This window comes from Talpa occidentalis, unplaced genomic scaffold (genome assembly GCF_014898055.3).
Source record: "Talpa occidentalis isolate TD23 unplaced genomic scaffold, MPIMG_talOcc4v2.1 talOcc4.2, whole genome shotgun sequence".
Lineage (NCBI taxonomy): Eukaryota > Metazoa > Chordata > Mammalia > Eulipotyphla > Talpidae > Talpa > Talpa occidentalis.
In genome coordinates, this window is record NW_023602073.1 from 60196507 (window position 1) to 60218645 (window position 22139).

Here is a 22139-nt window from a genome sequence, read left to right on the forward strand (position 1 = left end):
GAGGTTGGAGGTCAAGGGAAGGGACAGAAAGGAGTCACCTACCTCCCAGGGTTTTTCAGATCCTTAAAATTTCCCAAGTATATTAACCTGCTTTCAGCTACAGAAATGAAACTGTTTGAAAGAGCACGTCCTTATTTCTGTGGCAAAAGCTGCCTTGAGCTGTTTTCCTTTGTTTTTAAATCTGTATTTATTTCCAGATAAAAAGAGAGACTGCATCCAGCCCCCTTCTCTTTGTGTATTGAGGGGTTTAAGGACCTACTCACAGGAGGGTTCTCAAAAGTCAGATTTGATGGCACAGTATCCTCATGGTACAGACAACCTGTTCTCCCTCATCCCGATCCCCTCCCCACACTGTGGCAAAAGAGGGATAGGTTTTTCCTAGGTGGAGAGAAGAGTGAAGGGTGGGAAGACTTGTTCTGCGCCTGACAGTGAAGCTGCCCATGTTGGGTCATAGAAAGATCTTACTGGGACAGGACAACCACTAGCTCAGAGAAGAAGGGGGTCATTCGTTTTTGCAGGGATTGGGGCTGTCTTGGAGACGCAACAAGACAGATTACCTGGAGTGGTGACTTTTGATGCTTTTAAAATGAAGTGTGCACCACTTCCCTTTGCTGTTCACTGCTCTTGCGGCCTTTGCTGAGTGCAAACAGCTGCCTTAGGAGCGCACTGCACAAAGCTGTACCTGCCTTCGGTGACACTGCCTTTTGTTCTAACATTTAGCTTGTATCTCACAGATATTTTAATTGATTTGTAAGAAAAACAAATCATTCTATTTCAGAACTGTCTCTGTATGGTTTTATTAGATTACTGAGGACTAGAGTGGGCTCTTCTCAGTTGCAACTTCCCTTTGCAACACAGACTGATCACCGGTGGTGATTCACTGTAGCTTTAGGTCCAGTGCCCTGGGCAGCTGGCCTGTCCATCTGCCCCTTCTCTCCCCACAGCCAAACCGATCACTGTGTCAGGGAGTCAGATCCTGTTGTTTCTTGGAGTGGGATGCTTTCCCTCTGTCATGCAAAGCCCAGGGACAGAGGAGAATGTAAAGCAGGCACATTCCATTTCCGAATCACCTGCAGCCTCCTTGCCTGTTCCAAGGGCCTGATGAAATAAAATGCATTAAGATCCTTTAATACATTTCTGAGCTACAAATTCCGCCTTGGGCATTTGGTCAGCGGATGTGGTATAATCCAGGGATTGCTGCTGGTGGTAGTATAAATGGCTCAGGCTTGCCAACAAGCTTTCCTGCAGTCACCTGCTGCTCCCAGCATGTACTTAACAGATGAGCTATGCGGTCAGTGAGCTCTCCTGAACTTTAAGAAACTTTTACCTTGCTAGAAAAAAGAGATCACATTTTTCTAGCAGACCTGTCTGGTCATTTCAGACACAGGGTCCAGGGATATTTGGCATTTGTTTTTCAAATAATTACTTTAGGTAGCAAATGATACTCATTGACGCAGACTTGAGATGCAGAGGATCTGCTACCTAGGTTTCTTAGGAACCTTTGGGAGCTCTGTTTACATCTGTGGGAGCAGTCTCTGATTTTCCTCCTAACTGGACATACTGACAAGACCTCAGTCCCAGGCTGCAGATGGCACAGGCTGAGGGGCAGGCACCCTGGGTCAGACTTGCGTGTGCATAGGCTGCACACGGGTGCGCTGCCACTTCAGGTTTCACATCAGTGGATCATTTTACAGTACCTTGGTCCCCAAGGCTTGTCAAGATTTCTAGGTTCTGCTTGAACCTTTGACAATTTGAAATTTCAGTGAGCAAGAAAGTGTAAAATATTTCTTCCAAGTGCAGTAAAAACATCCTAGCAACTGGAGCTGAGGCCCACCCAGGTCTGCGACTTGACTGAAACAGCCACTTTGGAGGTTCCTACAAGAGTGGGTTCTGTAAGAAAACAAATGTTTAATTAATTAAAGTCCAAAAGAACCCAGAGCTGCCCAGTTTTGCCAATTTTATTTTTTTTTTAAGATTGATTTATGCATACAAGAGCTGGGGTACAGGCCAGAGTTGTGGGGGGTTAGAGGACTCACCAGAGACAGAGTGTGGAACAAATCAGGCAGACTGACCGAAATACACTGCCTAGGGGAGCAGTGGGTGAGTCAGGAGAGGTCTGCTGTGCCATGTGGGTAGCTCCTTGAGCAGGGAGCAAACTCGTGCTACAGTTGCTGCAGACAGTTTCATAGGTTGTGTCTTAACCCCTTGTGCCCCTGGGAGGCCCCCAGTTTCGCCAATTTTAAATGGTGCTTTTTACTCCCATGATAAAGCTGGTAAGCAACATTTCTATCTGGCCAGGATTGAATAAAAATATTAAGGACCCAGGCTGTGAATTTTGGCATCACTTTCTTTGCCTTCCTTTAGGAAATGCCACAGAAAAAGAGTTTCAATGCCTGCACAATTTTCATGGTTTGGAGGGAAGTGCTGACCTGGGGAACAGGGCCTCAGCCAAGGATAGGGACTCGCTGCCTTCAGGATGTCAAGCTGGCTCCTTCCCTCTCCTTCTAGCTCCTCTTCCGCCCATTTTCCCCACCCCCACCCCACCAAACAGTATTCATTCCTCGTGGCCTGTGCATGTGTGGACAGGAGAGGAGTGGAGGGAAGGGAATGGCAGTTGAGGCAGTTACCTGGTTCAGATGCTCAGGACCCTGCCTGCCAGCACTGTGGGGAGAGACAGAATGGCCCTTTCTCTTCAGGCTCTGGATGAGATTTTTGAGTGTCTCTTGGGCAGTGATTGTTGCTGAGTTTTGTAAACAAACAAGTACAACAGGAAATACTGTTAGGACTTTCACAGCACTTAGAGCAAGGTGTTGGGTGCTATGTCACCTTTCCCTCATGATGGTGTTTGTGCAGATTTTTCCATGTGTGTTTAGTCTCAAAATACCACAGGCCCCTCACTGTGTGAACAGAGGTGAGGTTTACCTGCGAGTGAGAGCATCTGAATGGAACTGTATGCCTTACAATTGTTAACTTTCTAAGTTGAAGAGTCAGGTCAAAGTTTGGTTCCCCCTGAACAAACATTTTTAGAAACTTGATGTCAGATCTTTACGAGTTTTGGGAAAATGAACCTCAGTGCCATTTTCTGCTGGGAATGGGTTTTCAGAGCCCATCTGGTGTGGGCATCTTCAGGTGGTTGGGACATATCACTTACTGAGGCCACAAGCATCAGGAGGGCCACACCCTCCTGATGTGTTCCTTTCTACCCATGAGTGGCTTTCATTGCAGTGTCTGTCCTCCCACAAGAGTGCTCCCCACCTTTCAAGTCTAGGTGAGTGACCTGAATGCTGCCTCTGCATTTCTCATTCACATGAGATTCTTGCAGGACAGAAGGCTAGATAGGCCTTGAATTTTGTTTATTTATTTATTTATTTTGCCTTGTGCTACAATCCTGTGTCTCTGATGATGACAGGGTCAGGGAACCTTCTGTACCCTCTCCTACCCTCCAGTCTCTTGCCGTCCATAGCCACAAGCTTGGATAAGCCCCCAGGATGGTTCAGCCCCCGTGGTTTCTGGTCAGGCATCCTCGTCTTCCCTTCCCAGTGCGGACTACTCAGTTGAAGGAGGTCTTTTCAAACTGATGCTGTAGCTGCCAGAGACCATCTAGAGATCGTCCAGCTCAGTTGGCAAGGGGCCAGCTGGTACCACCTTCTACAGCAGCTCCCCCTTCCCATGCCCAGCATGGTCTGTGGGAAGCCAGGTAATGGCAGGAGAAGAGGGACAAGGGTGGCCATAACACAATGCTTACAGAGCTGCTTCTTCTCCCTCCTTTTTACATCAATGGCTCATACCAGATTGCCCTACAGTGCTGAAGAGCAGAGAAACTCCCACACAAGTTCTTGTGTATTTTGTGTAGATTTACTGAAAACTACTCCAGAATACCAACAATCCAGGGCTCCCAGGAACAGGACAACCAGTCTAGGGCCAGGCAGCAAGGAAGAGGGTTGAGGTTAGATTACATTTTTTTTTAAAGATTTATTTTTTATTTATACAATAGCTGGGGTATAGGCCAGAGGCGCGGGAGGGTGAGAGGATTCACCAGAGACAGTGGGGAGCAGAACAGACAGACACACCGAAAGCACTGCGGAGGGGAGCAGCGGGCGCGACAGGAGAGGTCTGCCGGGCCATGTGGGAATCTCCCTGGCTGGCCGGGAATCAAACCCACCTTGCAGATGTGTGGACAGCTTCACGGCGCTGTGCTCAGCTCGCGCCACCGGGGAGGCCCTGAGCTTAGATTTACATTTAGCAGGCAAATTTATTTTCAGAAAAATTTGCTTTGGGTCTCCTGCCTGCCTCTGACTATGCAGGCGCTTCTCCTTCCCTTTCTCCTTTTTCTAATACGCCTGTCCTTTTAAAACGTAGCAACAACCACCACCAAAAAAAAAAAAAAACATGCCTTGGTGGGGGGCAGTCAGTGTTCTTTTAAGATATTTTCCTGCCCTTCTCTCTCCTTACCCTCCCCCCACCCCCAGTACTGTGTGGTGTATAGACAGTATAAGCAAAATTATATTGAAGTTGTTTTTTAAAATACGTGAAGCTAACCTATAAGGAGAGTGTAAAAGTGGATTGTGTATGTATGTGGGTGAGTGAATTCAATTTTGATATATTACCTTTTTTAATTGGGAAACAGTAATTACATGGGAGCCTGGGTGGTAGGACCAAGCCTGCGTGGCCGTCCGCAGAGCAGGCCCCTCTGGACACTGCCTTATTTGACCATTTGGGGAAGGCCCGATAGATTTCTGATGAACGGGGTGAAGGAAGTTGAGGCTGGCCTAGCCAAGAGGGAGGCCGGAAATCCTCTGGGGCTTTAAAACTGTGTTCATCACTGAAATTAAGAACCATCGTCTTCTCCAGCAGCCTAGACTCATCTCTCTCTTCGTACCCAGCGTGGTCTCCAGAATTCACTTAGGGTAACTGAAAGTTCATGACACTTGCAGTGGTTCCTGGAAACGGTCCTGTGGCTACCAAGAGAAAAAAAAGAGTCACCCCCAGCCACTGTACTCCCCACCTGCCCTCCCTTATTCAGGACAGTCCACCCCCCACTGCTCACGCTGGAGTGCATTTAACCAGCTGGCTGCTGTCCTGGGTAATACCTACTCAGCGTGTGGGGCAGGTTCCCGCGTGTAACTTCCTCTTGGTGAGTGATCCTGACAGGAAAGGGAATTGAGCTTAATTTATGTCATTTAATAACCTCAGTACAGCAACTTGAGAAGTCAGCCTTCCAAAATTTCCCCTTCAGACTTTTCCCCAGTGAGTTATTATGCCATATATTCTAATTGTTACCAGCTCTGCTCCCAAGATTTAGCTGCCATTTAGTGGTTTTCACCTTCAGAATCAAAGCCAAGCATCAAGGTGTGTCTGACAGAGGTGCACAGAACGTAGGGAGAGAAAGGAGGTGTTGTCAGCTGGATGGAAAGTCCTTGGGTGGGTAGAGAGAATACTGACGAATTGCTCTGGCTGTCACTCCCTGTTTTCTTCTCCACCTGAGACTCAACTCCACCGAGTTGGCTTCCCCCAGTGGCGGAAGGCAAGCTGAGCAAAGTGAGGGCAAAACTGGCACCGCTCATTCCACCCCAGTCTGCCTTTGACTAATGAGGTGTTAGGCTGAGCCAGGCTGAGTTAATTTCAGGGGTGATCTATTTCCTGTTACTTCCTGCTACTTTTATTCAGCCAGAACCATTCATCAGAAGGAAAAGAGCCCCCGGGACCTTCCCCTGCATCATTCCAGTGTCTTAGAGAAAGGGAAGGAAAGGGGCATCAGGGCCCTCCCACCCCTCATTGTCGATGCTGAAGATACAGAAACAGGACAGGACTCTTCTGCATGGTCCTCATGTCCCCCTCCTCGGGCCCCAACGTGGCAGCAGGTTCTCCCCACTGGGTGGACTTAGCTCCAAAAAGAGGGTCGCGCTTAGACGGAGGATGCATATTGAAGCCATCCACACTTACGCTGTGAAATCCTTTAGGAGAAAGACCACTGGTATCCAATATCTCAGAGTAATGAACTTATCAGTAAATATAACACATGAGCTCATTAATCTTAACTTTGCTTTGGACCAAGTGGGAGCGTGGCTTCTCGGGAGACAAAAATTTCATCTCTGTTCTTTTCCTTAAACCCAATCCCAATTTAGAGTCAAACATATTGCCCTGCTCTCCCTGGGAAGCAGTTAATAACGTGTTTTCTCACACAATGGATGGTCCAGGATCGGTCCAGTCGCTCAGGCCCCCAGGAGGTGTGCACGTGCCAGTGTGCAGCGTGCGTTCAAGGCCTCCGAGCAGGGCTGTGTCGCTGAGAAATTTTCTCTGGGTGAAGTTAATCTTAAAAGTTAAGGCTATTGAAACTGTTGTCTATCCTGGTTAGTCTTTTTCTACAACTTCTGCTGTTCTAAAGCCATAACTTCCATCCTTCATCTCTGAAAAGAAATTGAGGATGGGGAGCTGCTTGCAAAGGGGTGGCTACCCATTAGTATGGCTGTCATGATCTAGATCTAAAAAAAAGAAGTCTCAGAGAAGAAATGCCATTTGCTTGGGCAATGAGTGAGGAGAGCACTGGTGTGGACGGCTGCCGGGAGGCCTGTCCCGGGTGCATTGGGAGAAGAGGGCTAGAAAAAGATTTGGATCCACCTTCAACCTGGTGGACCTGTCTAGGCCTGTGGGGTGTGCCGGTTACAAACACCAGGATTAGGTGGTGGTCCAGCCAGCCACTGCCAGGTGTCTGCCCAGCCCAGAACTTCTCTCCCCTTCCCAAGGGGGGTCAGGAGACTCAGGGGACATCAGGCCTCAGGGGACATCTGCCACACGCATGCACACATCTATGAGTATTCCTAGAAGTTGACCAGAAGTAGTTCCCTTTCATCCTCTGAGCTTCTCTGCTGACTCCCTGAGGGACGTCTCTCCCTGTTTCCTACCCCGAGGGCCTTCTGCACATCCTCCTGCTCCGCAGGCCTCTCCGCGGTCCTTTGTTCCACCAGCCTTACCACTTTCTCACTGTGATGTCTCTTCCATAAAGGGAGGACTTGTCCTGCAGCCTCCCGCTTCTGGGAGGGCTGGGGCAAGTGGGAAGCCCTGCGTGTGGGGGCTTCAGCCTCGACTAGCAGGTGGAGATAGAAGCAGCAGCCTCCTTTGAGATTGTGATTAGAGCTCACGTCTCCATTCTTTTCTCTTTGTGATACCTCTTCCAGCACTTGAAATAATCCATTTTCCTTTGAGAGCTTCCACTCCCTTGCGGGTTACGGTTTGATCACTCCTCCCTATCCCCCCAGCCCTGGCTGTAGAGGAGGTGGGCTGTCATTTAAGCCATAATCATTTCTGCTCCTTCTCTCCCTCCTAGGAATGGTGGGGGTTGTCCTTTGCCCCGGTCAGGGAAAGTGCTGAGCTGGCAGCTCCGTGCGCGCCTGCCTGTGGGGCGGCTGGGAGGGAAGGGGTTCAGAACCCACTCATTTCCTAGGGAAGGGGTATGTCTCACTGCAGCAGCAGGTGCCTTCGGAGTTCCTCTTCAGGACAGTGCTGGAGCAGCATCAAATGCAGAGGCAGCCTCTGGGCAGGGATCATGTCCCTCAGACGACCCGAAGGCATGTGGCCGGCCTGAGGGGCAGCCGTGCGGCATGGACATGCTGGCTTTCTAGCTGAAGGCGGAGGGGGTGCCCTGCTGTAACTGTTGTCCGCTCACTGAGGCGCCCTCCTGTCCCCTGGGCCAGGCTGGAGCTGGGCTTTGGGTGTTTGGAGGACGCCCTGACCGTGTGTTTCTGTGCTTCTTCCCGCGGCTGCAGGCTACGTCTTCTGTATGTTACATCGCCTCCCCGAGCAGCACGACTGCACGTTTGACCACATGGGCCGTGGCCGAGAGGAAGCCATCATGAAAATGGTGAAACTGGACCGGAAAGTGGGGCGCTCCTGCCAGCGCATCGGGGAGGGGTGCTCCTGAAGGCCGGGCACGGCCGCCACGTGACGCTGTTCTTAGTTCACTAATGTTAGCCTTATTTAGGACAAAGTCAGCCAGACACCTTGTACTGGGCACGCGTCAGACTACAGCCAGTCCGTTTCCTTTCTTTAGCCAGCCATCCTGGTACTGTAGTTTAGGGGTTGATGGTGGTTGAAATTGATTTCTGGCTGGTTACTAAGGTGCCTGCTAGCCATTGTATAAATTAAAACATGAAGAATATTTTTTTTGAGCATGGCTAGTGGATTTAAAACAACACATACCTGTCACTGCTGGAGTCAAACTTATAAAAAGCCTTAAGCGGAAAGTGTTCCAGATGGAGACTCTGAGTTAATAGAGGAGTAGAAGCTGATGTTACAGTCCCCACGACGCACATGGCTTTGCCAGAAACTCTGATGTTCGGCCTTTCACCTCTTCACTTATCCTTAGTCCCAGTAGCCAGGATGCCTGATGGCCATGCGTGCCTTGGCCACAGGAGGCTGCTGAGATAGGCACGTGGCTGGGCTGGGTGGTGGCCTCGCTCTCCCACAGAGCTGGAAATTGGGGTGGGGGGACCGGTTCTTAGGAAAATTTTTTACCTGACTTGCTTTGGAAAAAAACTCTCTCATCCCATGAAGAGAAACAGTAACCTCACTTTGAAAATTAGCTCCATTCAAGACTAGTCCACGAATGAGACCCACCTTTTCTACACAGGATCCATGGTCAGGAGAAGCAACTGGGAGAGCACCCCGGCCCGCCGGCTCTGCTTGCCATTTGCCTAGTGCAGGGGTCTGGCAGTTGATCAAATAAGGCTAATTGCAGCTGCACTGGGGTCTACACACTGGCCTCTGCAGCTAGATTTCTATATTGGGAATTTTTAAAAGACGTTTCATAGCCAACAGGAATCAGTAGACGCGCTGGGGATCAACGAGGGAAGCTGCTGCCCAGAGTCCGCCCTTTCCTGCTGAGCCCCTGGAGGGGCCAAGGATGATGCCGTGGCCTCTGCCCCTCCTTTCTGTGCAGCCCCGTAGTCCAGGCACAGCCTGTGCACATCTCCCACCCAGCGAGCTTAGTACGGGGAGGCGGCGTATTCCCAGGGACAGCAGGCTCGCTCTCACTGGAACCACGGTCTGTGACCAGCTTCTAGAGAGACACTTGCTCTGGCGGGGGGTGGGGGGGTGGGGGGGAAAGGCATATTTCTCAGCCTGTGCCTCTTCATGTGGGCAGAGAGATGTTCCATAGCTGCAGTGGCTCCGGCCAGGCCGGTGGAGAAGGGGCTGTTAGGAATCATTACCAACCAGGTGGGACTGGGGGGGCAGACAGGATTAAGAGTCTCTTGAAAGCCTGAGCGGACCTCAGTGGCCCCAGAGCCCCCATCTGCAGGTCGGGGAGGGGAGGGGAGTCCTATACAGGCAGTTTGGCTCTCCCCACACACACACCCAGGCTTCTGGAATAGTTTCACCCAGCAACTTTCCCTTTTATACCACAACAAACAATTCAACTCTCCGCAAATTATCAGCTGAACGCCTGCAACTGCAAATGTTTTTTGATCCGAAATACAAAATCATGCTCTTCCTAACTTCCTCCTCCCACCCCGCCCCCACCAGAGTGGAATCCGCTGCAAAATCTCCAGCCTTAATTCTTGCTTCAGGACCCAGACCAGTGTCTCTCTCTAGGGCAGCCCAGGGCAGAGGGGCCAGGTCTGCCTGTGTTTACCACTGTTGTCAAGCCACGACCCTCTGGCCAGTACGTGGCCATCCTCAGTGAGGCGCCCCACCGAGGCCCCCCTGCCAAGCTCTGATCCTGAAGGAGCCACCCTCTCGCCCTTCCGGCCCCCCTCAGGCCCCTCCAGCTACTGCCTCGAGGCAGCGATGGGAAAGCAGGCTCTGGGGGGGGCCCCCACCCCCGCGGCGGGCACACAGGAGTCACAGCCCATGTTCACTTCCTGATGGTAGAGCTGGGGGGTGGGGGGAGGAAGGGCTTGTTCCCCTGCAGTATCTGTTCTGTGAAGTTTGTTAAATGTAAGGAAAGCTTAAATTCTTGTATCTTTAAAAGAGAAAATCTTATTTAACCCCTTTGTGTTCTAGATTTACTTACACACATAGCCTAGCGCTCAGTTTTAGTTTTAACATTGTGAAAATATTAAAAGAATCTTGTAATTTTATTCTTTTTCTCCTGCTGAAAAAAAATTAAACCAATCCTATGAAAGTTTGGATTTCTCTGTTTCACCAGTTCTCCCAAGTGCCAGCCACATAGAAGATAAAGTCAGAAAAATAGGAAATGTCTCCCTGCCAAAAGCTTGAGAGATGGGGCGCTGCTGTGTGCAGAGAACCCCTAAGCATTGTCGCACAGCGGGAAGTGGCCGGGCTAAACAGCTGTTCCCCTAGATTCCGTGTGGGGCCCTGCCATGGGGGCTGTGGGCCCTGGCTCCGGGGAGAAGGTGCATCTGAGGGCCCAGCTGGTGTAGGTGTTCGTGGGTTCTGGGGCAGGGGCCGCGTGTCCACGATGCAGATGGACCCAAGGATGAAGAAGGCTCCCCGGAGGGAGGATCGGACTGGCAGATGCTCGTGAACTTCGGCGCAGACGCACTTAATGCATCGTAACCTCTCCGAAGGCGCGGTGGGTCACAGCAGAGCACTGGCACGCAGCCCTCAGCCTTTAAGGCGGAAATATTGACCACGCACTTGTCAAGAAGACAAAGCGCAAAGTCCCCGAGGAAATCACAGGTGCGCCGTGGAGGTGAACGAGCAGATGGGCGCTGGGGGCCAGGGCTCAGAGGCGCCTGGGGAGCACTGGGGTTGAGCACCGCCTCCTGCCTCAGCACCTCCCAGTTGATCAGGGAGGCTTTGTTCAGCCTCTGGCAGGAAGGAGCAGTGCGGGCTGGGGGCAGTGCGGGCTGGGGGCAGTGTGGGCTGGGGGCAGTGTGGGCTGGGGGCAGTGCGGCACTCCTGGGAGTGGGAAGTGGCCTTCAGGCTGCTGTCAGCTGGGGGCCCGAGCCTGCTTGCTCTGGAGAAGGGGCTCACTGAGTGGGGGACCCCCGGTGGGCACCAGAGCAGTGGAAATACCCAAGAACAGACCGCAGGGGGTTGTGAGACCTGCCTCTTTTGTAGCCATTGCCAAAATGTCCTAAAAGAGAGCACCAGGAAGAGAGGAAAAATAATTAGAGTCCTGGAAACCTGGAGCAAGTGCGGTGGGGGCTGCCCGGCCCGGACAAGGCCCCGTCCACTGCGCAGTGCAGGGCGCCAGGCCCATGGGGGGGGCTGAGGAATCTGTACCCCCTGATTCTCACTTCCCTCAGAGGGTTTGGGCTTGAATCTGAGGTAGACAGAAAATTAAGCAAATAAAAATACAACGCCTAGCAAAAAATACTGAGGGAAGAGGAAGCATAGACCTATGTCACTCAGTCGTGAAGAACATTCATGCTCAAATCATGTCAACAAAGTCATGATGAACATTGACCTGGTGACAATGCTGGAGCACCGTAATAGAAGGGGGGTGGGGGGGTAGGGAGTGTGTGTGTGTGTGTGTGTGTGTGGTGTAAGTGTGCTAATTCCTGGGGCATACAGATGTGGCTGGGCCTACAGCCACCAGTGGGTCCCCCTTAGGATGTGAAGGGGAGGCTGAGCAGCACAAGGCTCACAAGTTTGGGGGGTTAAAAGCTCTGGGCAGATGAGACCAGAACCTCGAGCTCTCCAGTGGCGGGGAGCCTTGTTGGTTGGGTTCGTGGACTTGGGAGACCAGCTGGGCAAGTGATTCTGGGCCCCTCCTGTGCCACTTCCTCCTTGCAGTCCTGTCCTGTCCTGCAGGGCTTTGTAGAGTATAGGTGGGGGGAGCTGTTAAAGGTTCTGGGAGCAGGAAGGCCACTGCTGATGGAAGATACTCTGTACCCCCTGGGGAGGGGGCACTGGCATGGTCTTTAGGGTCAAGTGTTACAGGCCCCCCAGGCAGCAGGAGAACTAGGGATGGGGTGAGGAAGGGTGTCCCAAACTAAGAAGAAAGGGTTCTGCTCCATGTGACAAGGTGCCCACGGGGAAGGGGGGAAGGGGTAATGATCAGGACAAGGCCCCAAAATTAGAAGCTCCTGGACCACACCCCCTGAGCCCCACCAGACAGATACATTTTTGCCCAGAGCCCTGGCAGTGGTGCCCTGTCACCTGCCCCATGCTTGGCACCATGCCAGGGGCTGGGGGTAACTGCTGCCTACGTTGGGGAGGGAGCTAAGGAAATGCAAGGAAAGTGCAAAGAGAATTGGAAGGGGGTCAGTGCGAGGTAGGAAAGTTTTAAACCTGTTTGGCTGCTTCCTGGAGAACCTGAAAGCCAGCAGGGCTGGAAACTGGAGGCCAGGAGGAGGCTACTCACTTGGCGACCTGGAGCTCAGGCAGTAGGGCGGCTTGGTGAGAAGAGCGGGGTTCTGGGGTGAAGATAGAGGCACTGGAGTTGCTGACAGGCGGGATCCACGTGGGTGAGAGAAAGGGGTCCGGGATGACTTCCTGATTTTGGCCTGAAAAACAACAGGTGGTATGGATTTGCCATTGGCGGGGGACTCCCCACCCTTTGGGGCCGGGTCAGAAGAGACAGCTGAGGTGTAGACACTCAGGGAAAGGTGCAGGAGGCTGGAGGGAGGCCTCCAGGCCAGGGAGTCTCCAGCGCTTTGCTCTACTGGGAGTGCCCGGCCTGGCCGAGCCGCCGAGGCAGGGGAGTATAGAGGGCATCCCAGTGCCATGAGTCCAGGGAGACGAGGAGGGAGCTCAAAGGAGGCAGAGGCAGTGGGCAATGAGGGCAGCGGAGTCCCGGCATTTCAAGAGAAGGGAGTGGCCGCTAGTGCAGGTGCCACCCAAGGCAGCCGCACCCAGACAGGCGGCAGGCCAGGAGGAACTGGGGGGCCCGGCTCCAAGAGCCTCTTTGGTAAGGAGTTTTGCTATAATGGAAGCAGGGATATGGCAGTAGTGAGGTGATAGTCGGAACAAGAGGTTTTTTTGGTTTGTTTTATAAAGTTAATCCGACATATTAGTGTCTAATTCCCTGCACTTTTATTTATTTTTATTTTTAAACAATATTTGCTTCCCCCACCCCCTCCTATGTTTATTGCAGCACTATTTACAATAGGTAAAACCTGGAAACAACCCAAATGCCCAAAAATAGATGACTGGATCAAGAAGATGTGGTGCATATACACCATGGAATATTACTCAGCAAACAAAAAAGATAAACTCATGCCATTCGCAGCAACATGGATGGCGCTAGAATGATGCTCAGTGAAATAAGCCAGAAGGAAAAACAAAAATATCGGATGGTTTCACTTGTAGCAGGAATATAGGGGAGCCAAATAAGACATCAGTGTAAAAAAAAAAAGTGAGTTTGTTTGAAACAGACATTTCAGTGACCCAGAAGAGGGCGAAACAGGTGAGGTGGGCGCGGTGCTGGTGCGGAGCCAGGGCGCCCAGGGACGCGCTCAGTTGTCTGGGAAGCAGGGGTGTGAGGATGGGGTTGGGGGAGCCCAAGGGCTGTGGGGACCCCGGGGGGACTGACCTTGAAATGAAGCTTTAGCTCAAGCCCCTCGCACACCAGGCCTTGGCGCGGGGTGCGCGCGTCCCGGGGGGGGGAGGTTTGCGCGAACTACTTGAGCCCCCGTCTTTCCACGGCAGCGCCCCCCGACTTGCGCCGCTTCTGCTGGGGGTGCTGGGGCCACGCGGGCACTTTGGGAAATTAAGGGCCAGTAGTTTGGGGACCACAATTAGTTTGGGGAGTGGGGGGGCTATCTGGGTGGTTTGCAGTTATCCCTCACTGAAGTGGGGTTTTGAGGCCCCCTGGGGGCGGGGTGGCGTCCAGGAGGCGCGAGGGGGTCGCCGCGTGGACGCGGCCTGCGGGGCCTGGCGCGGGGGGCCGGCGGCCGCGGGGCGGACCGGCCTTGAAGCGTGCGGGGCTGGACTCTGGGCCTGGAACATTCTCCCGTCCGCGCGTGGACTTGAACGAGGAAGACTCGGCTCCCCGCGCCGCCCGAGGGGACGCGCAGCCCGAGGCGCCTTCAGGCATTCGGGGCGCATCACGGTCTCCCCACACTGACAGCCGCCCTCGCGCCCCGCGGCCGCGCCGTGTGTGTTGCGGGATGAAAGGCCCTTTACCCATAATTGAAAGCGAGCTCGGTCAGCCGTGCTGGAGGACATTTTGCAGACTATTTTCACTCTTACCTGGCGTGGTGAAAGCATTCTCGAGGGAGGGGGCTCAGGGGTGCACGGTGGAGGGCCGAGGGGTTCAGGGGCGTTAGAGCCGCTCACACCGCTGCTGGTTTTCTGGATACTTCTGACGGTTGGGCATTTGTCAGCTCTTAAAAATGTGTGATGCGTTGTGATTTCTAATTCTGTCACACGCACCTTCGAATCTAACTTGATAGTCGCTTTTTATTTTTCTTCAAGGGAGCCCACAAATGGTACCAACTTTAGTCCCCATGAAGCCTGGGAGGGAGTTGAGGGCGTGGACAGGTCGGTTGGGGTCACACATCGCAGGGGGTGGGGGGGCGCTTCCTGGCTCAGGCTGGGCTCCCCGACCCCCCACCCCCACCCCCACCCCCACCCCCACCCCCACCCCTGCTCGGCGCCCGGCCTGGCTCGTGGCCTCCGCTGCCAGGGGCAGGCGCAGACCTGGAGCCCCGGGCCCTGCTGCCTGCTGGGGACGGGCGCGGTGCGGACACCAAACAACTGCCCGGGACCCAGAGGATCCCACTCTCAGCATGCGCCCCAGAGAGCCGAAAGCCGGGCCACACGTGCGCGGCAGCCTTTCCAGGGCAGCTGGAGGGGAAGCGCCGGGTTCGCCAAGGGAGGACACAGCCAAGGACGCGTGGGCGCCGGAGGAGCCTGGAAACTCCGCGGAGGGAAGAAGCCAGCGCGGGGGACCACGCGCCTCCGTCCATCCAAATGGAGCGTCCAGAGGGGTCAATCCAGAGAGAAGGCGGCTCCTGCCCCGAGCTGGCGGTTCAATGAGGCGGCGTTTCTGTCTAGGGCGATGGACCGCTCTGGACCCAGACGCAGGTGTTCGTGCAACATTGTCAATACACTAAATGCCACTGAACTGTTCTTGTATAAAGGTGGAGTTGATGTGAATCACCTCAAGGCAACGTCTCGCTGCCCTGAAGCCAAGGTGCTAGGCCACAAGGAGCCCCCCTGTCTGTGCCCTCGGGGTACTTACAGGGCTCAGGGGAGTGGGTAGCATGGAGCTGCCAGTCACCCCGGCAGCTCAACCTGATGGGCCCCGGGGCAACCCCCGAGCTGGGATGGGCCCTCTGGTGGCTGGAAAGACACATCCTGACCAGCAGTGACCGGGAGACCAGCAGGGCCAGGAGACAGCACCCCTCAGATGCCCGGAAGCCTGCTGGGGTGGGGGTCATGGGGGCAGGGATGAGGGAGATGAGGTGCGCTGGGGGGCAGAGGCAATGAGGCATCCAATTGCTTTCTGCTGCACCAGTGACTCCCAAGACAGCCAGCAGGGGTCTGGAGGGCAGCAGTTCTCCAAGGCAGAGGTGCAAGACTTCAGCTGGCCCCACCCCTGGTAAAACTGACCTGAACGTGGAGCAGCCAAGAGCTCCCGACAGAGGACCCTCTGGCTGTAGTTTGTAGTGGCCAGGGAAGGTCTGGCTGGTCATCAGTGCAAAGCAGATTTCAAAAAGTACGCAAAGAGTGCCTCTGCGGCCACACTCTCGGTGGGCAGTTACCAGCGCTGCATCATTAGAGTGTGGAGGGATCCCAACGCATCGGGCCGGGCCTCGCAGAACTGTGCTGTCTCCCGGCCCCACTGACCTCTGGGCCCCTGTCAGCCCAGGCGTGTCCTTCCAGTTCCACCAAAGAGCCCACCCCAGCTTGGGTCTGTTATCCCCAGCACCCTAAACACGTGTCCTGTCAGGTTTACCTGCTGGGGGTTCCCCACAACAGCTGCTCAAGGTCAGCATTTTGCCCCAGGACCCTGCCCACTCTCAAAGGGATTACACCCCAAGGTGGGGTGTTCACCCCCTGGTGGGTCAGGATGCTCTGAGGCGAGATGGGAGAGACAGCCGGGAGCAGCGAGGAGAGGAGCACAGAGGATCTGGGGCTTGGGGGAAGTGCACCTGACACAGAAAAGGTTTTAGAACTTTCTAGACTACGAAAAAGGCAAGCCAAGGACCGCTGCTTTAGGGCCAGAGGAGTAGTGTTAGCAGAACAGCTGGCATTTATCGCACCCACTTCATGCCAGGTGCTGTCCTGGGAGCCTTTCACACACCATCTTGTTTGATCTTCATGGGCCCAGGAAGCGTTACTATAGGGCCACTTGCCCAACGAGAAAGCTGAGGCTCAGGGAGGCGATGTCACTCGTAACCCACACGTCTGCCTGAGCGTCGCTGCTCCTCTACAGAACAGACCAGCTGAGAAGGGGCCTGGACGGAGGAGCAACACGTCAAGGCCTCCGTGTAGGAGCGTGTGAGGAGCCCACACGGCCACTTCATGAACGCTTCGCGGTGCTCTGTCTTGTCCTCCGTCTGCTGTGTCGTGTCTGTGTGTCAGTGTCCAGCGAAGGCCACCGGGGTTTTGCAGACAACCCCTCTGCTGCGTGTCTTTCACTGCTTCCTGGGATTCTGGCATCCCCTACCATTTTGGTTATTTATTTTTTCAAACACTCTTTTTTTGGTCACTGCTAATGATTTACAGAGAACATATGCTCATCTTCACTCATTTGCACATTACATTTAGTCAAGAATGCCACGTGGCCCCCAAAACTAACAGTCTGTCATCTGGAGCTCAAAGTCAAAGACTTTTCATCTTAAAAATTTAAATAGATCCTGAAAGGACACCCTGAAAGTCCTGTGGTCCCAGAGGAAGGGACAGTGAGACATGGAGCCGCTTCAGAAGAGTTTATCCTTCTAAGACAGGTCGGGGGGGGGGGCGGTATACCCTGGGCATGCATGTGGCAAGAACACCGTAGATCATGGTGGGAAAATCTTGTCAGCAGAAGAAATGCCAAGATGCTCAGAGACAGGCAAAGGCTGTACTTAAAGTTTGACCTCAGTCCCCAGCAAAATGAAGGATTATAAACACCCACGCGTCACTTATAACCAGCATCAGACTGTCCTAAAAGTGGTCAATTGCAAAAAACCAGATACTGCCAGAATTAGATAACTCCGTAATTCCCACCAGTTCTCGGCCCTCATCTCACTGGAGCCATCGGCACATGTGACACACGGATCCACCCTCCCTGGGGGCTGCCACCAACCCGTGTCCAGGCACGAACTTTTCTGGTCACTCGGTACCTGTGCCATCCTCATCGCCCCAGACTCTACCCACCGGGGGCCCCGGGGCTCATTCTGGGACCCATCTCTTCCATGCTTACCTACCTCTTCCTGACTTCCCAGCACCAGACACTGGGGACCCCAAACTCTGGCCCCTGTCCAGACGCCACCCTATGCTCTGACCTCAGGTTTCCAAGTTGCTAGTTCAGCGGCTCCTGGGCCAGCCATAGTGGCTCCCTGAAGCAGAGCCCTGTAGGGGCAGTCGGGGGATGTAGTATTTTCTCGAGTTCCCAGATGGTTCCCATGCACCGCAGGCCTGAGGGACGCTGTGCTGGTAGCCATGCCAACCTGTGGAAACGAAACTGATGATCTGCCCTGCTAGGACAACCCGCGATGACAACTCTTCCCGCACCACTCTCCGAAAAAACAAACCCAAACAATTTACACCCTGAGCTGAACTGAAATTAACAGTGCGTGCCTGACTCATTCCGGCTCCCACATCATAAAATCTCGAGGAGGCAGTTCAAGATGGTTGTGTAGGAAGAGCCTGGGCTCACCTCCTCCCACTGAGACAACAAACATATAGCTGCATATGGGATGATTCTCTCTGAAAAGGTCCCCACAGCGAGGAACTTAAGGACCACACCAGCACGCCTAGGGGAGCAGCCATGTGTTTTCACCGAGAAACCCAACTTCTGACATAGCAGCCCACGTACTGAGGACTTTCACAAATATGAAGTGTCTCCCAGAGTGAGGGTTCCTGTCCATATCCTGCCCCGACCCATGGGACCTGCACTGAGAGGACCCCCCAAAATCTAGTTTTGAAAACCAGAGCTTATGACTAGGGGGCCCGAGGGGCAGTGGAGAACAGAGTCGGCTCTTAAAGGGCAAGTGGCAGATTTACCCACCAGGACCCGGTGCAAAGTAGCTATTTGAAAAGCAGGTAAGCCACATATGAAGGAGATGCATTTAGCTAGTAAGCAAGCCTCTGCCAGGAGGGTAAGGATCTGGTGGAACTTTCTCTGGGACGGACGCACTGGGAGGCACCACTTTTGCACTTTCATCTTACCTTGCTGGAGCAGGAGCTGGTGGTTGCCATTTTAACGTGCTCTGTCATGCCAGGGCCCATGAACTGGCCATGCCTTGCAGCCCCAGCCACCAGGTAGCCCTACCCCTACTCGATGTGGCTTCAGCAGAAAGCACTCTTAGTGAAGATAGGCTGGGGGGCACTGATTTTATACCCACCCTTGGTCTTGCTACAGTTCACTGATAGGACCCACAAAAGGAATTAAAACCCTGATTCTTGCAAGTGTCACCTCCTTGCCAGGCCGGAGGTCAGCAGGGTTTAAGACTATGACTCCACAGGACCATACATATTGACATACTTTAACAACAGAGACCTGCAGGTTTGACCTCCAATCAGATTGACACTAGGTGCTAAAATATATCCCTCACCTTGAAACACTAACAGGTCTTGGCTACATGAACAGTGAGATCTACCAAGAATAAAACAGGTTGCCTCAACAACCGCAAAGGTTGAGAGACAACCAAACAATTGGGCAACATTGAATGATAAAAAGCCACTCTTAAGACTAAGAAAGGCAGCTGTTTTGTCCAAAACAAAGAAACACAGTGAGTCAAGCGAAGTGAACAGAGGAGTATGTTCCAAAGTAAAGAACAGGATAAAACCTCAGAAAAAGGCCTTCAAGAAATGGAGGTAAGGGCCTCCCCTGGTGGTGCAGGCGGTTGAACGCTGCACTGTGAAGCTGTCCGCAGCCTCTGCAGCGCTGGTTCTATCCCGGCCGGCTGGCGAGGGTCCCACATGGTGCAGCAGACCTCTCCTGTCTTGCCCGCTGCTCCCCTCAGCAGTGTATTTCTTCAGTCTGCCTGTTCTGTTCCCCGCTGTCTCTGGTGAGTCCTCTCCCCCTCCCGCGCATCTGGCCTGTACCCCGGTTCCCGTATAAATAAATAAATCTTTAAAAAAAAAATGGAGGTTAAGTACTTTACTTGATAAAGTATTAAAAGTGATGGCCATAACGATGCTTAAATTCAGAAGATGAATGGATGAACCAAGTGAGAATTGCAACAAGGAAATATAAGAAAGTACCAGATAGCAGTCACACAGTTGGAGGATACAACAGCTGCAGTGACACACACAACAGCAGGCTGGACTGGTGAACATCAATGGTGGAGCAGAAGTATAGACAGGCAAGCTCAGAGGCAGGGCAGAGCAGTTCACCCAGACAGGCAACAACGAACCGATGATTCTAAGAAATTGAAGATTAGCTGAAGAGGCCTACTGGACAATATTCAGCCAAATAATTGTCACACTATAGGGGTGCCAGGGACGAGAGCAAGAAGTGGAACAAAACTTGACTGAAGAAATAATGACTGAAAACTTCCCCAGTCTGGGCGAGGAAACATCCCCAGGAGCACACAGAGTCCAAATGAGATGAAATCAAAGAGATCTGCACCACAGCATATAATCCAAATGTCAAAAATTGAAGATAAAGAATCTTAAAAGCATTAAGAGAAAAATAGTATGTTACATACAAGGTAACCTCCATAAGATAATCACTTCATTTTTCATTAGAAATTTGGTAGCCCAGATGGCAAGTGGCATGATACATTAACATACTGAAAGGAAAAAAATTCAAGAATATTCTACCCAGTAAGGTTATCATAAGAATTTAAGGAGTGCTTTCCAGACAAGCAGAAGCTTAAGGAATTCATCAACACTAAACTGTCTTTATTAAAAAAAAAAAAAAAAAAAACATTAAAGGGTCTTCTTTAAGCTGAAATGAAATGTCACTAAGTGGAAATTAGAAAAACAGATGAAAGAAAAAAATCTCACTGGTAAAGGCACAAAGGTTAATAGACAAAAGTAATAATACTAAATAAAACTCATCAATTAGTTAAGGGATAGTCTCACACAAAAAGGATGTAAAATATGGCATCAAAAATATAAATCCAATAAGCAGATATAACATTTATAAATATTTATGTACCCAACATAGGAACACTTAACTATATAAAGCAAATATTAACAGATCTAAAGGGAGAAATTGACAGCAATACAGTAATAGTAGAGGATTTTATTACCCCACCTTTATCCATGGACAGATCATCCAGATGGAAAATCAATAAGGAAACATCAGTCTTAAAACAAAACATTAAACCAGATGGGCTTAATACAAAACAATTCACCCAAAAGCATTAGAATAGACAGTCTTAAGTGCTCATGGAATATTATCTAGAGTAGACCACATATTAAGTAAGCCACAAAACAAATTGGTAGAGAGAATGAAATAACAAAGATCCAAATGGGAATAAACAAAAGAGACCTAAAAGACAATCCAAAAGATCATTGAAATGAAGGCCCAGTTCTTGAAAAAGATAAAGTTGACAAATCTTTACCTAGATTTACCAAGAAAAAAAGAATTAGGACACAAGTAAATAAAATCAGAAGTGAAAGAGGAGAAATAATCGATACAACAGAAACACAAAGGATCCTGAGGTCTGTGAATAATTACACAGCAACAAATTAGACTACCTAGAAAAAAAATGAATAAATTCCTAGAAGCCTGCAATCTTCCAGACTGAATCAGGAAGAAACAGGATATCTAAATAGGCCAATAACTCATCAAAAACCTACCCTGAGGGCAACCCTGGTAGCCGAGGGGTTATGTCTCAGAGCTATCACTGCCATGGCTTAAGTTCGATCCCCTGCCAGGGAGCTACCCACATATGGCACAGCAGACCTCTCCTGCCTCTCCCGCTGCTCCCCTCAGCAGTGTATTTCAGTAGATCTGTCTGTTCTGCTCCCCTCTCTGTCTCTGGTGAATCTTCTCACCCCGCATATTTCTGGCCTACACCCCAGTTTTCTATGCAAAAATAAAACTTCCCCCCGAAATAAAAGTTCAGGACCAGATGATTCACTAGAGAATTCTATGAAATATTCAAAGAAGATTTAATACTTAGACTTCTCAGATTCTTCCCAAAAATCAAAGATGAGGGAACACTTCCAAACTTGCTTTATGAAGCCAGCATCACCCTGATACCAAAGCTAGACAAGAACAGCACAAGAAAAGAAAATTACAGGCCAACATCCCCCATAAATATGATGCAAAAATTCTCAGTGAAGTATTAGCAAACCAAATTGAACAAGTCCACAGTTAATGTTGCACTCACTGGTGCAAAACTGAAGGCCTCCAAGATCAGGAACAAGACAAGGTGGACGCTCTCACCACTTTCATTCAACATACTACTTGAAGTCCTAGCCAGAGCAATTAGGCAAGAAAAAGTCATAAAAACCATCCAAGTTGGAGAGGAAGAAGTAAAGCTGTCACTGTTTGTAGATGCCAGGATTTTAGGAGGAAATCCTGAAGACTTACCCCACCAAACAAACAAACAAACAAACAAACAAACAAACAAAAAACTGTTAGAACTAATAAATCTGGTGAAGTTTCAGGATACAAAATAAATATACAAAAATTGGTTGCCTTTCTATACACCAAAGTAAACTACCAGAAAGAGCAATGAAGGAAACAATCCCATTCACAACTGCATCAAAAAAGAATAAACTTACCATGGATGAGAAAGGCCCGTACAATAAAAACAATAAGACATTGATGAAAGAAATGGAAGGTGACACAAATAAATGGAAAGATAGTCCATGCTCATGAACAGGAACCATCTCGCCTCCCTTGCTACAAAACCCTCTGCACCCCACTGCTCCCCTTCCCTCCCTCACTCCTGGAACACTGGGAGTGAGGTTGCGGGGTGAGCCTGTTAACATTTGGATTAAAAGAGGCCCCTCTTCTGCTCAGAACTGTCACTGTCTCCCATCTCGCTCATAGAGGAGCCCAGGGGTCCTGCCCACGACCCTGCCTGCTGCTCAGTGTCAGCCTGCCCGCCCCCCGCCCCCAGCCCAGCTGCACCACAGGCCTTCTCCCTGGCTCACCCTCCTCCCAGAAA

The 22139-nt window shown here is 51.4% G+C and overlaps 2 protein-coding genes across 4 annotated transcripts in view; one reads left to right on the top strand and one right to left on the bottom strand.

Moving 5' to 3' along the window:
- The window catches only part of ZFAND3 (zinc finger AN1-type containing 3), a 307728-nt gene extending 299569 nt beyond the window's left edge, over positions 1-8159 (top strand). For all 3 annotated transcript variants that reach the window (XM_037518709.2, XM_054698760.1, XM_054698759.1), the window contains one exon: positions 7764-8159. In XM_037518709.2, the coding sequence (XP_037374606.2) occupies positions 7764-7918 (155 nt within the window). In that variant the 3' untranslated portion in view covers positions 7919-8159. The remainder of the gene's footprint in view (positions 1-7763) is intronic.
- BTBD9 (BTB domain containing 9) overlaps positions 3839-22139 on the bottom strand; it is a 415773-nt gene continuing 397472 nt past the window's right edge. Inside the window, exons 12-14 of the mRNA XM_054698756.1 lie at positions 12272-12413; positions 5095-5144; positions 3839-4958 (exon numbers count right to left, since the gene is read on the bottom strand). Of these exons, the coding sequence (XP_054554731.1) occupies positions 5095-5144; positions 12272-12413 (192 nt within the window). The 3' untranslated portion in view covers positions 3839-4958. The remainder of the gene's footprint in view (positions 4959-5094; positions 5145-12271; positions 12414-22139) is intronic.